At 45.1% G+C, this 13558-nt stretch overlaps 1 protein-coding gene across 1 annotated transcript in view; it reads left to right on the plus strand.

Moving 5' to 3' along the window:
- Window positions 1-13558, plus strand: part of LOC108942572 (coiled-coil domain-containing protein 91-like) — a gene marked incomplete at its 5' end in the record, with an annotated part of 63073 nt that overhangs the window by 2126 nt on the left and 47389 nt on the right. The window contains one exon of the mRNA XM_018765993.2: window positions 11716-11793. Coding sequence (XP_018621509.2) covers window positions 11716-11793 — 78 coding nt within the window. The remainder of the gene's footprint in view (window positions 1-11715; window positions 11794-13558) is intronic.

The raw sequence follows: 13558 nt of genomic DNA on the forward strand, positions 1-13558 counted from the left end.
GTGCGGTGATTCAGAGTGTGTGGCGTGCTCATAGCTAAAGTAATTTGTTATTTTACTGAGTAGATAATCCGACGGCCTGTATTTTGAACGCCAAAAATAAACGTAGAAATCACCTTAGAAAAGCATTGCCAGTCAGTATATTTTAAAAACAATTAAAGGCATGGGTATCGTGGCCAAGGTTCGTGGGTGTGTTCTGAAAAGCTTTTGTGTTGTGATCTAAGCAATTTTACGGTTCCAAATGTAGCTGTCAGGCTATTATTTGTGTTTCCCTCACCTAAAAGCGCAAAGCAAAGTATTTAGTGCCATTGTATGTAATATTATTTTTCATCGCTTCACTGCTACGGCCAATTGGAATATCTGGTGCTATTGTAGGGTATGGTTTGCGGTTCTTTAAGCTCTTTTGATTAAGGAAAACAGAAGCCCTGTGAGCAAATGATGAAAGCAATGTTTTCTCATTCACCAAGCTCATACTAATCGCCTTGAGGAGTTTTCTAAGACAGGAATTAATGCGTCAAGGCTGCGACAACTGCATACAAATCCGGTTTAGCTACCCAAGGACTGACGTAGTAAAACTGACTGCGCTGACTTCTCATGTTGTGAATGTTCGAGTTACGAAATTTTAAAGGCAGAGGCATTTTTCGTATTTTTTTCTTTATTTTTATCAGACTTTTCTTCACATCGGCTAAAATTTCCGTCTGCGGAGGATTGAGAGTTACCTGCACTTCTTCCTCCAGCCATTAGTTGGCAGCGAAACACTCCAAAACAGTATAGTAATGTTATTTCGGCTCACTAAGTCAAAGGTATCGTTTTTTATTTATTTATTTATTTTTCCTCGTCAAAAGTGTCTCGGTCCACGGTGACGATGTTCTCCGTGTTTGTGTTGGGTTCACATGATGGGTGTGTAGACAGTCATTCTGTAACTGCAGCCTGCCCACATCAAACCTGCTGCTCTCCGTCACGCTCCTCATTCGTTAGTTCACGTCATCTGGTCGGTATGAAGGAATTTCGGTTTTCCCTGTCTTTAAACAAATCCTTGCTTCTGGAGCGTAAACACCCGTCTTCTTTGTCATTCCATGTGGTCGAGTTTCCAAATTTAGCCTTACCGTTCTCACTGAGGTCTTCATTGTCTCTCGTGCTTTTTGAGGATTAATTCACTTTCGAGGTCTTTTTGTCTATGCGTACATCACCCTTGTCCACAGCAATTGTCAAGATACACTGTGTGCTATGTGGGCCCACCATTTTTTGGAGGCAAAGAAGGTCTTAGTAGCTGTTTGTGTTTTCTGTAGTTTTTGAATGAAGGAAATTGTAAAATTGGGATTGTAAAAGCAGAATTGCACAGAAACCAAAATATAAAAATATTACAATGGAAAAGACCTAGTATTGCTTGAACGGCGCTGTGAGAACCTCTCCCTGGTGGCACCCATTCATACAGAGCCATGTGGAGGTTAGCCATCCAAGACACCCGTCTTCCAGGCAAAGCAGCGGGTGCCTCGTGTCCAATTTGCGCTCTCCCACAGAGCAATGGGCAATACTGGCCATGGCTTTTTCCACCTCTGCTTGACTAGATTTTAACAAAGCCTTTGCTTTTTTCAGCATTGAAACGTTCGAGATCATTTAAGTGCTCTCCTACTCAGGTGGGAGCGCAAGGCAACAGCCGGTTCTCCGCAGTGGCCGAAAGTACGGCCGCTGCTGGAGAGCTCCAGGGCTTTGACTTTCGTTAGGAAAGGGCAGCGAAAGGCCTTTCGATTGAAGACTGAAGCAGGTTTCTCCAGCTGGTTTTAAGGGTGGACCATCTGCACTTTGCCGAGCTGTCTGTTATCGGAGATCTAGAGCCTAACCCAGCAACACGGGGCGCAACCGCACCCAGGATAGGATGCTCGTTTGTCGCAAGGCACCCCAAACAGGACTCGAACCCCAGACCCACTAGAGAGCGGGCACAGGGCCAAACCCGCTACGCCACCAAGTTTCGAGTTTATTGTCATAGGTGCAAGTACCATGTGCAACTATCATGAAATTTTTCTTGAATGCTTCTCCACAGGCTATGAACAAAAGCAATAGATAATACTGCACAAAACAATAACAATGACAATGAGTAATGCTGATAACAATAAATAATGGTGACAATAATAACAATAAATAACAGTAGACAGCCAGGGAACTTAAGACTGAGGATGCTTAAAGTGACAGTGTAATGTTCCAGTGTGCTCTAGTTGCAAAAGGTGGTACATTGGTGAGTGTTGCACACTCTTACAACAGTGGGGTAAAAGCTGCCGTGCCCCCCATTTAATTTCCTCTTTTTTTTTTTTTTTTTTTATCTATTCACAGTAAAAGAAGACATACCTTAAACACAAAATATAATGAAATAAGTCATTCTTATTCAATTGTTGACTCAAAAGACACATAGAATGGTGGGAAAGGTTTCTTTACATCCAGACCCTGTTTGCTGCTTTAGCTCTGAGTGACTTAAAAAAAAGCTCAGTGGACAAGAAATCATTTTTTAAATTATTTTTGTGAAAGCGATCGGTGTAAACGTCCAGCTGTGTCAAAATTACGCAAACGTGAAGGGTTTCGTCAGCTGGCGGCATCGTGGTTGGAGCAGCTGCCTTTGGCTCCGAAGGTTGCTGGTTCGATCTCCGGCTGTAGTGTCCTTGAGCAAGGTGCTTGCCTTACAGTTGCTCCAGTACCTTCTCCTGGCTGTGTGACTGGGCACAGTGGTTGTAGCTCTGTGACGGATTAGGGTCCCGTCCAGCGTGTGCCCCCCGACCCCTACAGTCTTGCGCCCGGTGTTTCCGGGATAGGCTCCGGTCCGCCGCGACCCCGCTCGGGACAAGCGGTTCTTCACGTTGGTCGGTTGGTTGAAGGGTGTTCTGTTTAATTTTTAAAGGAGCTTGTTATTCCCAATGGTCTTACTGCTCCTGCACTTTGGATGGACGATGCGTTTTGTTTAAAGTTGGGGTCCCTTGAGTAGTCTCAATTTTTCCGCTGTGGGATTAGACTAGTAAACCGCTAGGAGATGCAGATGACGAACCAAAAAATAAGCAGTTTTAATGCTGATGTATCCAAAGTATGTGCAAAATATCCCTGTGCAATTAAAATTCTGCCAAGTTGAAGGACTTGGCTTGTAGCTAAAAACACCCACGAGGCATGTCTTGGGTGACATTGTGATCCTGGTTGTGTGCGTGTGTCTGCGTGTGTGTGTTTGGAGATGTGGCCGGCCTTCTGGGGAAGGGCCTTCTGTTGCATTCCAACGGCACAGAGCGCACGCAGCTTGGCAGGCGCCTAAAGCGCAGGCGCTCTTCGAAGTGCCGCCAGGAGGAAATGGCTGCAATATCAGTTTGACCGCGGCCTCTGTGTGGTCTGCCTACGCGGCTCGGTGTCAGCGGAGGACAGCGACCTGGCGCCCGGCGCACGGCACGTCGGGCCCGTGCGTCCGCTTCCCGTCTGATCCCTCCTCCGGTACGGCACCCGAGTCCGCCGAGGCCAGACATCACGCGAGGCCGAGTGCGCGCGTGCTCTCGGAGGAGATGGCCCGTGTTTGACATGGCAGCGCTCGGACGTCTCGCAGCGCCGCGCCAAGGTCTCGCGGCGGTCCGCAGCCTGGAAAGAGGGGGTCGCCGGGAAGTGTCCTGTCTACGTGTGTGGCTGTTCTGCCTTCTCTGGAGCTGTGTTTTCAGCCTGGCTGGGCTTGCCTCCAGCTGCACACACAACTCTTTGAGGGTCATCTGAAATTATGGTTCATTCGCTTTTCATTTGATTCAACTGACTCAGAATATTATAATAATAATAATAATAACAACACCAACATTGTCATTACTATTATTAGTAGTAGTATTAGTATTATTGTTATTGTTACAACAACAACAGCAACAGCCTCGCACGCAGTAAAGCGTCTCGAAGGAGCAGGACAAATGTTCCGGAAGGTTCCTGACAGTTGCTGTTGTTATGCCGTTGCTGGGAATCAATGGTGCTATTGAACCTTCTCTGCTGGGAGAGACCTGGCAGTTCACGTTTCAGCGTTTCTGTTAGTCTTCAACTTGAAGGGCAGGTTTTGGTTACGTCTCTGCGCCAAGACCGACTCCGCAGCGCAGCAGGCTCTTGGCATCATGGGAGAGGCTTGATGGAAGAGGCCGCGGTTCAGGGGCCGCTGTAAGGGCGCCCCCAGCTAAGCTCTCGGGCGGATGGCCGGAGGAATGTGGAACCTGTTAGGGTGCAGAGCAGAGGGTGGGCGAGACGAACACAAACTGAACCACCCTGGGAGGTCGCGGTCATTTCTGAGTCCGTAGCTGACGGTGACTTTGATTGGCAGCTTTCAGAACGGACCTCACCGACCTTTGTTTGTTTATTCATTCATTCATTTGTTAGATTTACTCTAAGAATCATATAACATGTAGCCCTTATAATCTGTTAGAATCTCTAGCGCTCTTAATTGGACAGTGAGGTTCCAGCGTTGGCAACCAGCCATAAACGAAGAGATTACAGTGAAAACTTTGCTCTTGTAACATAGTATATACCGTATATATCCTCAAATAATATAATTATTAAAATATCACCAGCTACACCTAATTATGTTTAGTACCTCTACTATTTCCACTTCTGTGCTCATATTACCTAGATATGCTCAGACTGCATACAGTTGCGATGTTTGTCTAGTATTTATTATACTTTCCTTAGGGTGGCACGGTAGTGCAGTGGGTTTGACCGAGTCCTGCCCTCCGGTGGGTCTGGGGGTCGAATCCCGCTTGGAGTGCCTTGCGACGGCCTGGTGTCCCGTCCTGGGTGTGTCCCCTCCCCCTCCGGCCTTACCCCCTGCGTTGCCGGGTTAGGCTCCGGCTCGCCGTGACCCCGTATGGGACAAGCGGTTTCAGATGATGTGTGTGTGTGTGTGTGTGTGTGTATATACTTTCCTTAGACTTTGTTGTGTTATTTCTACCTTGTATATTCATGCAGGAGAAAAGTGGGTTTGCCTTCCATCAGCAGGGATAATGCTTTTCACCGGAAACAGGTTTTACGGTGTTTATCAAGGACATGTAAGGTAAAATGCTGCAGGTTTGACTGAATCGTTGTCTGTGAGACATACACGTGTGGTCCAATATTTACAAACACAATCAGTAATGGACAGCATGTGGTGTGAGGCAGGACGCCAGTCCATTGTGGGAATTTAATGTGTTACTTATTAATTGAAACGTGCAGCATTTAGACACTTTGCTTTATGTTCTGTACAATAACAGTGGCCATGAATACACTTTAAGATGCATTAAAATTAAAGCGTTTTAAAATAACTGAAAATTAAAATGCATCGTCTCCTCAAATTCCCACTCGCTGCCAGTTGTTGATGCGAACCGTCTCGTTCCTGCTCGCTGACACCGAGGGACGCCGAACGTGAGATGTAAACATTGCGGTAGAGCGATGATCCGATCTGGCTCCTCGTTGCTACTCTTCTTGGTGGCTCTTTTCTTCCATTTAATGGCCGTGTGCAGACACGCGGATGACAGTCCCTCAACAACGAAGAGAAATTTTTGAAAAATAGACGAGTGAAGAAAACTAAATTAAAATAAAAGACAGTACCTTCAAAAATTAATAGCTCAAACATTTGCAACGTCGTTTCTGAGATTTTTTTCTTTATTCCATGTATTTCCATATATAGTTGTGTTTTATTCGCCTGCCGAAAATCTTTTTTCCTTTATTCAGCCACTACTCCGGCACTGTATTTGATTTTTTGTGTCTCTTATAATATTAAAAAAAAAATAATTGGTGGGAGGGTATCAGGATTTGTCCGTCCTGTCTTTTATGCACCTACTTGAACGATGAACCTCGGTGCAGCAAGTAGTAGGGAACAAACTAGGTTTACTTGAGTCACATGTCTGCAGCTATGTCTCTTTCTCTTAATGTAATGCGTACATTGTACTTTTGCTGAGACGTACATCGCTTTGGACAAAAGCGTCTGCTAAATGAATAAATGTAAATGCAGATGTAAATACTTTTTTGGATCATTTTTATTCCAGGCACCTTTTTGATCTCAAAGCCCAATACATTTCGTTTGTTCATTTGTAAACTACCTGTTTTTCTCCGGAGGGGTTAGTCCTATGGCCCTACCGTAGTGCCGTGGCCCATCCGCTACCCCCCCGGTCTATTGACAAGTGCGCGTGGAACCTCCTGGGGCCCCGTACAGCCGAATCAGATCGGCGACACGCTTCAGAAGTCACCGGTACTATTTCGCGCACAAAGGGCGGCTTTAATTTGCGGTAACTTTCTTATTACGCCCTTATCCAGAGATGGAGCGGCTGGCTGTAACCGCCGCTTTTCGCAAAAACACCGTCCAGGTAAATATGTTTACCACGAGGCTTCCTCAGTTATTCCACAGATGGCTAAATTAAGACCGTCCCTGAAAAGAAGCCAGGTCCTCCTCGGTTTTATGGCTGGGAACGTCAGACCGCAAACGCGTATTTGACGATGGATCGCGTGGATGCGAGCGTAGCCGGGCCGAGAGTGCCGGGCAGAAAGGGGCTCCTTTGATCGTTAATTCATTACTAACTGCTAAATGAAGAAAGTGGCTAAGGAAATTGAAATTTATTTCAGCGGTGAAGCTGGCTGTGTTTTTTGGAACGCGGCGCTGTTTTCTAAACAAGAATGCTGCGTGTCGGTCAGGGGAGAGCCGAACTGTGGGCTTCTGTGGCCCGACTTTGAGCTAACTGTGTTTGGCCTTGTGGTTTAGGAAAGCCTCTGGTCGGGCGCTCCGCGCATCGGCGCCGGAGATACGCACACAATGTAAAACACGTGTACGATAACAGTGTTCCGCAACGCTTGACGCAGTCGTGGCCTCGCGAATGTTTGCGCCAGATTATTCGTATATATGATAAACGTACGTCGGCAGCGCGGTGTGCAGTTTTTGCTCGGCAGCACCGTCACGCTCGGAATCGTGAATTTTGAAGAAGTGGCCAAAAATGACAGAAAACATTTGTTGCTGAATCGAGAAAGAAGTACAGACAGGTCGTAACCATATTGCAATGTTTTGTTGTATATGTTGGAGTTATTTTCCTCTAACGGCAAAATTTTAACGAATTTTTATAGCTGTTCTTCAGTGATGCTGTTGGTTCATTAATGATCCAGTGACCACATAATACATGCTTTTGCTTTTATATTAATTCATTGATCTGACACTTCTGAAACGTGAGAGCGTTAAGCTACTTACACCGATTTGTACATCAGGGTAATTTTTACTGTATCAGTACAGGGTAAGTACCTTGATCAAGGGTGCTAAAGCAGGAGGTGGAATTCAAGCCCAAGTCCTTCAAGGGGAATGTGGCAGCTCTTAACACTACGCCACTTGCTGTTTTAATGAACCTTACGTTGACTTTAGAGACACGGCATTAAAATATAGTTCATGTCAGCGAGCTGCCTAGCCGTGGTTCACAAGGGTGACCACGGTTCTCCGGAAGACAGCAGCCCCTCCTGCTGGGACGCGGAGTAGCAGACTCTGGACCTGCTGTCCTGTCCAGGCACCAAGTCAGAGCTTCAGACCAGAAGGCGTTCAGAGGCGCTAGAGGTGGCCAAGACCACCCCCTCATGGAAATTGGAAAGTTCACCCTGAGTCATAAATATTCCCCTGCTAGAACATAAAAAGAATAAAAAGACCCATGAAGGAGAAGAGATGGGATTTCAAAGTCTGCCGTCCTGTTTGAGGCTTCTACCCCAACCTTCAGGTGGCTGCAGGGATGTGTCGCTGTGTGTTTTTATGAGCGGAGTAAAGAACACGTATCCTGGCGGGTATCCTCCACCATGCGCTTCCTGGGTGCCTGTCACCCCCGGTCGCAATACTCATCCACGCGGCCCTTTCAGCGGCTCGGTTTTTCATCCCGGTGCAGTTTGATGACAGGCTCTGGCTTGCTGGGCACACAGGGAGCTCTTTAATGCAAGCCATATGGTTTCCGTGCTCGCAGAGGGGGTCATTTTGTACAGAACTCCAGTCCAGGGTCCCACATGATGAGAAGATCAAAATGAAAACTGAAGTGAGAGACATTACTTTTTTCTTCATAATTGAGAAGTGGCAGTGGAAGTAAACGTAACAACAGTCGGTATGAGCGGGATACTTCAAAGCATCTCATGCAGATCTGAAGACATCCATCTATCATTATTTGTAAGTGCTTGTCAGTGTCACAGTGGTCTGGAGCTTCACCTGGAAACCATGGGTATGAGGCAGGGTACACTTTGGATGGGGTATTGCAGTGTACCCACACATTCATTCCAGAATGCGGTTTTAAAGCCCTTCTTTTATCCATTCATCCAATTTTTATATCTGCTTGCCCTAAGCAGGGTCACTGTGAACGGGAGCCTATCCTGGAAGCTTTGGGCACAAGGCTGAAAGGGTCACACCCTGGACAGGACACCAGTCCATCACAGGGTTGCCAGACAGTAAGGGCAGTTCAGCTTCACCAGTCCATGTGAACTGCGCAAAGAAACCCACGCAGACATAGAGAGCGCACATAAACTCCACACTGTCACGCGGAACGCAGGGAGCCGGGACGGCTGAACCCAAGTGCGGCGTTGTTCGTCTGAAGTTGAGGGAAGAGGCGAGTTCTCAGAACCAGGGACAGGCGAAGGGTCGGTCGATCGGCGAACAGGACAGGAACGAGGATCCACGGACGTGGTCGGAAAACGAAGCGAGGAGTCAAAAAACGGGAATCGTGAACAGAGCGAGAGTGTGTGTGGTAACGCGAGGAAGGGCGGTTGTCCCAAACGAGATTCCGCAACGGTACGGGAGCTGAAGAGGGTCTTTGTAGGGTGAGCGGATTACTCAGAAGCTAGTGCAGAGTCAGGTGTTGTCGCTTGTGTCTTTTATTTATGATTCTATTTACTTAAGACCTAAAGAATTCTGCAAAGTGACTGTTCTGTGAGTACCGGCTAACAAATGTTAGTCTTGTTATCAGTTCTGGTCTGCAGTGTGATTCCTGGAATGACCTGTTTTCTTCAACGATGCTGGAAAAATGGGAGCATCTCCTCCTGGTTCCTTCTCATGGGATGTAAATCTTGTGTATTTCATTTCATTGTCCGAAGTATTGGCGTCCCGTCCTGGGTGTCCCCTCCCCCCCCAGCCTTACGCCCTTTGTTGGCGGGTTAGGCTCCGGCTCCCCGCAACCCCATATGGGACAAGCGGTTCAGACAATGTGTGTGTGTGTGTATGTGTGTGTGTGTGTCCTAAGTACTTATTTAGTTGATTTATTTTTCCAAAGTGACTTGCAATGTGTAAGCAAGCTACTTATTTATGAATTCATAAAATGCGATATTTACTGTATCAATTCAGGGTAAGTACAGTACTCTGATCAAGGCTGCTACAGCAGGAGGTGGGATTCAAACTGGGATCCTTCTGATTTCAGGATGACAGCCCTAACCACTGCACTCCTCACTGCCATCTTACGTACACTCATCGGCCACTTTATTAGGTACACCGGTTCAACTGCTCATTAACGCAACCATCTAATCAGCCAATCACATGGCAGCATCTCAGTGCATTTAGGCATGTAGACATGGTCAAGACGATCTGCTGAAGTTCAAACTGAGCATCAGAATCGGGAAGAAAGGTGATTTAAGTGACTTTGAACGTGACATGGTTGTTGGTGCCAGACGACCTGGTCTGAGTAGTTCAGAAACTGCTGATCTACTGGGATTTTCACGCACAACCATCTCTAGGGTTTACGGAGAACGGTCAGAAAAAGAGAAAATATTCAGTGAGCGGCAGTTCTGTGGGCGAAAATGCCTTGTTGATGCCAGAGGTCAGAGGAGAATGGCCAGACTGGTTTGAGTTGATAGAAAGGCAACAGTAGCTCAAATAACCACTCGTTACAATCAAGGTATACAGAAGAGCATCTATGAACGCACAACACATCAAACCTTGAAGCAGACGGACTACAGCAGCAGAAGACCACACCGGGTGCCACTCCTCACTCCTGTCAGCTAAGAACAGGAAACTGAGGCTAAAATTTGCACGGGCTCATCAAAATTGGACAATAGAAGATTGGAAAAACGTTGCTTGGTCTGTTGAGTCTCGATTTCTGCTGCAACATTCAGATGGTAGGGACAGAATTTGGCGTAAACAACATGAAAGCATGTATCCATCCTGCCTTGTATCAGTGGTTCAGGCTGGTGGTGGTGGTGTAATGGAGTGGGGGACATTTTCTTGGCATACTTTGGGCCCCTTAGTACCAATTGAACATCGTTTGAACGCCACAGCCTACCTGAGTATTGTTGCTACCATGTCCATCCCTTTATGACCACAGTGTACCCATCTTCTGATGGCTACTTCCAGTAGGATAACGTGCCATGTCACAAAGCTCAAATCATCTCAAACTGGTTTCTTGAACATGACAACAAGTTCACTATACTCAAATGGCCTCCACAGTCACCAGATCTCAATCCAATAGATCACCTTTGGGATGTGGTAGAACGGGAGATTCGCATCACGGATGTGCAGCCGACAAATTTGCAGCAACTGCATGTCAGTATGGACCGAACTCTCTGAGGAATGTTTCCAGCATCTTGTTGAATCTATGCTCATGGCAGTTCTGAAGGCGAAACGGGGTCCAACCTGGTACTGGCAAGGTGCACCTAATAAAATGGCTAGTGAGTGTATGTTGTACGTAGATACTGTAGACGTGTGTTTGTTGTTTTCTGTGAGCACCGCGGCACATGGAGCTGCTTGTTGTTAATAGCTGAAGGAGTTGGTGCCGGGGCCACGCTGCTGGGATCGGAAACGTGAGTCTCCGCCTTGTGCGGGTGGTCCGAACCCGAGGATAGACTGCTCAGGACCTGTGCTTCATTCTCATTTTTACTGTACTTTTATTTCAGTCTGTTTATTTGTCCGAAGCTTTTCTCCAAAGAGACTTAGATGCTTTACCTACCTATTCACCTGGGAATTTTTACTGGAGTCCTTTAGATTAAGAATATTGATGAGCTTTGGAGTACACTGGGTGTTTAAGTTGAGAAGGGTCAAGTTATAAGGTACAAGCATTTTTCTAAATTAATTTTTAGTGTATTAATGTTTTAAAGTAAAATAAAATTTTTAAAGTTCTCATTTCATCTCTTGTCTACTTTCAGCATCAGTTAGAATGCTGTGCTTACCAGTTCAGCAAATAGGAGGCGGTAAAAGGAACCCAAAGAGAAGAGCAGGGTGGGACACCCATAACTAAACTTGTTTCCTCAGTGTTTACAGCTGACGGCTGGTTATCGTAATCGTGCTCGTAAGAAGGTCTGGGCTGTTTCCATGCAGACTTCAGTAGAAATTATAAAGCAAACAGAAAGTGGCGAGAAAATTCCACATGCTGCACGTGCTTATGGGATGAGTCGATCTACAGTCGGCAATGAATAGGAGTTTCTGGAAGTAACGTAATTTTAATCAGTTCTGCCATACTTTAATATATCTGAGTTAAAAAAAAAAAAAAAAGTTTTGAGAGTGTTTTTTTTTTTTTTTTTTTTTTTTAAATGTATAGCTATGTTTGAAATTTTTGCTGAACTTAACCAGCAGAACGGACATTTGTATGAAGCTTCTATTTATCGTGACTTTTGAATTGACAACGAAACGACTTATGAATTGACTTGCTGTCTTCTGTTTCTAACGTGAGGTACCTTTGTCTTGACTTTTTAGTTGTGTGTATACCACACGCTTGCCTTTGCCCCCACTTTTTTCCTATCCTTTGCTCATTATACCATCTTTATTGCTTTCAGGAGAAGCACAACAAGGCCCTCGAGGACATGAGGAAAGCAGGACATGAATCATTAACCATAATTGTGGAGGAATTCAAGGTGAGTCTGCAGGTGGTCGAGGACAATTCCGCCGTTTTTGGACCTTCGACTTGAACCCGTTTCCTGAACGATGAGCTCACTCCGCTGCACTTATTACCATATGGCGTTTAGTAGGAACAGGGACCAGTGCCTTACTGGCCACCTCAAGGTACAGTATGAGTTAATGCCATGGGCAATAAAACATTGAAACAAGGAGCTGCAGTGCACTTACACCCCCTGCAATGACATAATTTGTCTTGCTGTAGAAAGGCAAGCGCAATAAGTGAGTGCAGACAGCTCCAAATTGCAGTTATAAATGGATGACCTCTTCTGCACCGGAAGCTATCTGTTACTCATTGAGCTGCTACATGGCCATTTTTCTAGACTTTTCCATTGGCTTGTAGTAGCTGCTGATATCTTCTGACAGTTTTATAATCAAAGCTGAGGACATATTGATTTTGGAAAAAGGCAGAGAAATGACTGTATAGACTTGCCGTTCTGACATACCCTCGTGGTCTTTATCAATACAGACAATGATTTATTACTTGGTTATGGAAAAGAACCTTACACTAATGATAATAATCATAGTTATTATGCAGAGTTCAGTTCAGGCTTTTTGACTGACAGCTTTTTCTTTTAAAAAAACATGTTAAGGAAATAAGTGATGTTGGGAAATTCCTAACCAGAGAAAATCTGAACATTTTGTGGCTTCTTTGGATATTTTATGCATATTGCCTGGGATACATATTTTCTAAATTTATTTTTACACAGGGTTTTATGTGGGCTGGAATTCCAGATTCAACCTGGATTTGTGTTCTTTTGGAGTCCATTGACTTGACACAGATGCATTTCTGGAGTGATTACTGAATAAAGGAGTTACTTGCTTAACTGAGACATCAGCTTTGTTCGTTTTAAACAGACATCTTCAGATCATTGTCCTCACCAATTCCACCGGCTCCTCCTGTTATCAACATTCGAGTTAGGAAATTTCGATGATGCAACCACTGTTCAGATTATTATTTTTAACAACATTTTTGTTCACTTATCCGTTTTCTAAAATTTCGGTCTGCCGTGGAGTGAAAGTGGTCTGTGTTACCTTATCCAGCCCATAGTAAAATAGTATAGGATTGTGAGAGCTCCTTCATTCAACTCCCTTCCATGGCATTTACAGCTCATGTCTGGTGTTCGTGAGTGTCGGTGATCAGTGACAAGATGAGGAATGTTGTTTATAGATTACCTATAGGATGAATCGGTCAACAACAGACTTTAAATAGGAGTTTCTGAGGAGTATGTACTTTGTCATACAAAAAAATACTTTATCTGAGAGTTTTGCAGAAACTAACCCATAAATAAATCAAATAAATAAAACAAATTTTAATGATTGTTGGATTGTTAATTGTTGTCGCCTTATCAGTGAATTAACTAGACATCTGTACAGCTAAACTTTTACTCATAGTGGGTTTGTGGTAAAAGTCAACAAACAAATGAAGTTACTGAAGGACTTCTGGTTGAGTTTGCGAGTTGAAGAACCCTTGTGTTGTCTCATGAGTTCACCTCAGCACTTCCTGTATGATATGTGTTTTTGGCGAAGGCTGCCATTCACACCGTGACTCTAAACTGGTACTTGATTTTTGGTAAAATCAGTGCTTGCGCAACAGAAAGTACTGTATATAGTACCGATAAACAGTGGTGTCCTAGTGCTGAGTGTTTGCGGGTTATATTAGTAAAACTGACAGACAGGTGTGTTTACCTTGATCCAAACTCACACACACACACAGAGGCTTGT

This window comes from Scleropages formosus, chromosome 5, assembly GCF_900964775.1.
Source record: "Scleropages formosus chromosome 5, fSclFor1.1, whole genome shotgun sequence".
In the NCBI taxonomy this organism is placed as follows: Eukaryota; Metazoa; Chordata; class Actinopteri; order Osteoglossiformes; family Osteoglossidae; genus Scleropages; species Scleropages formosus.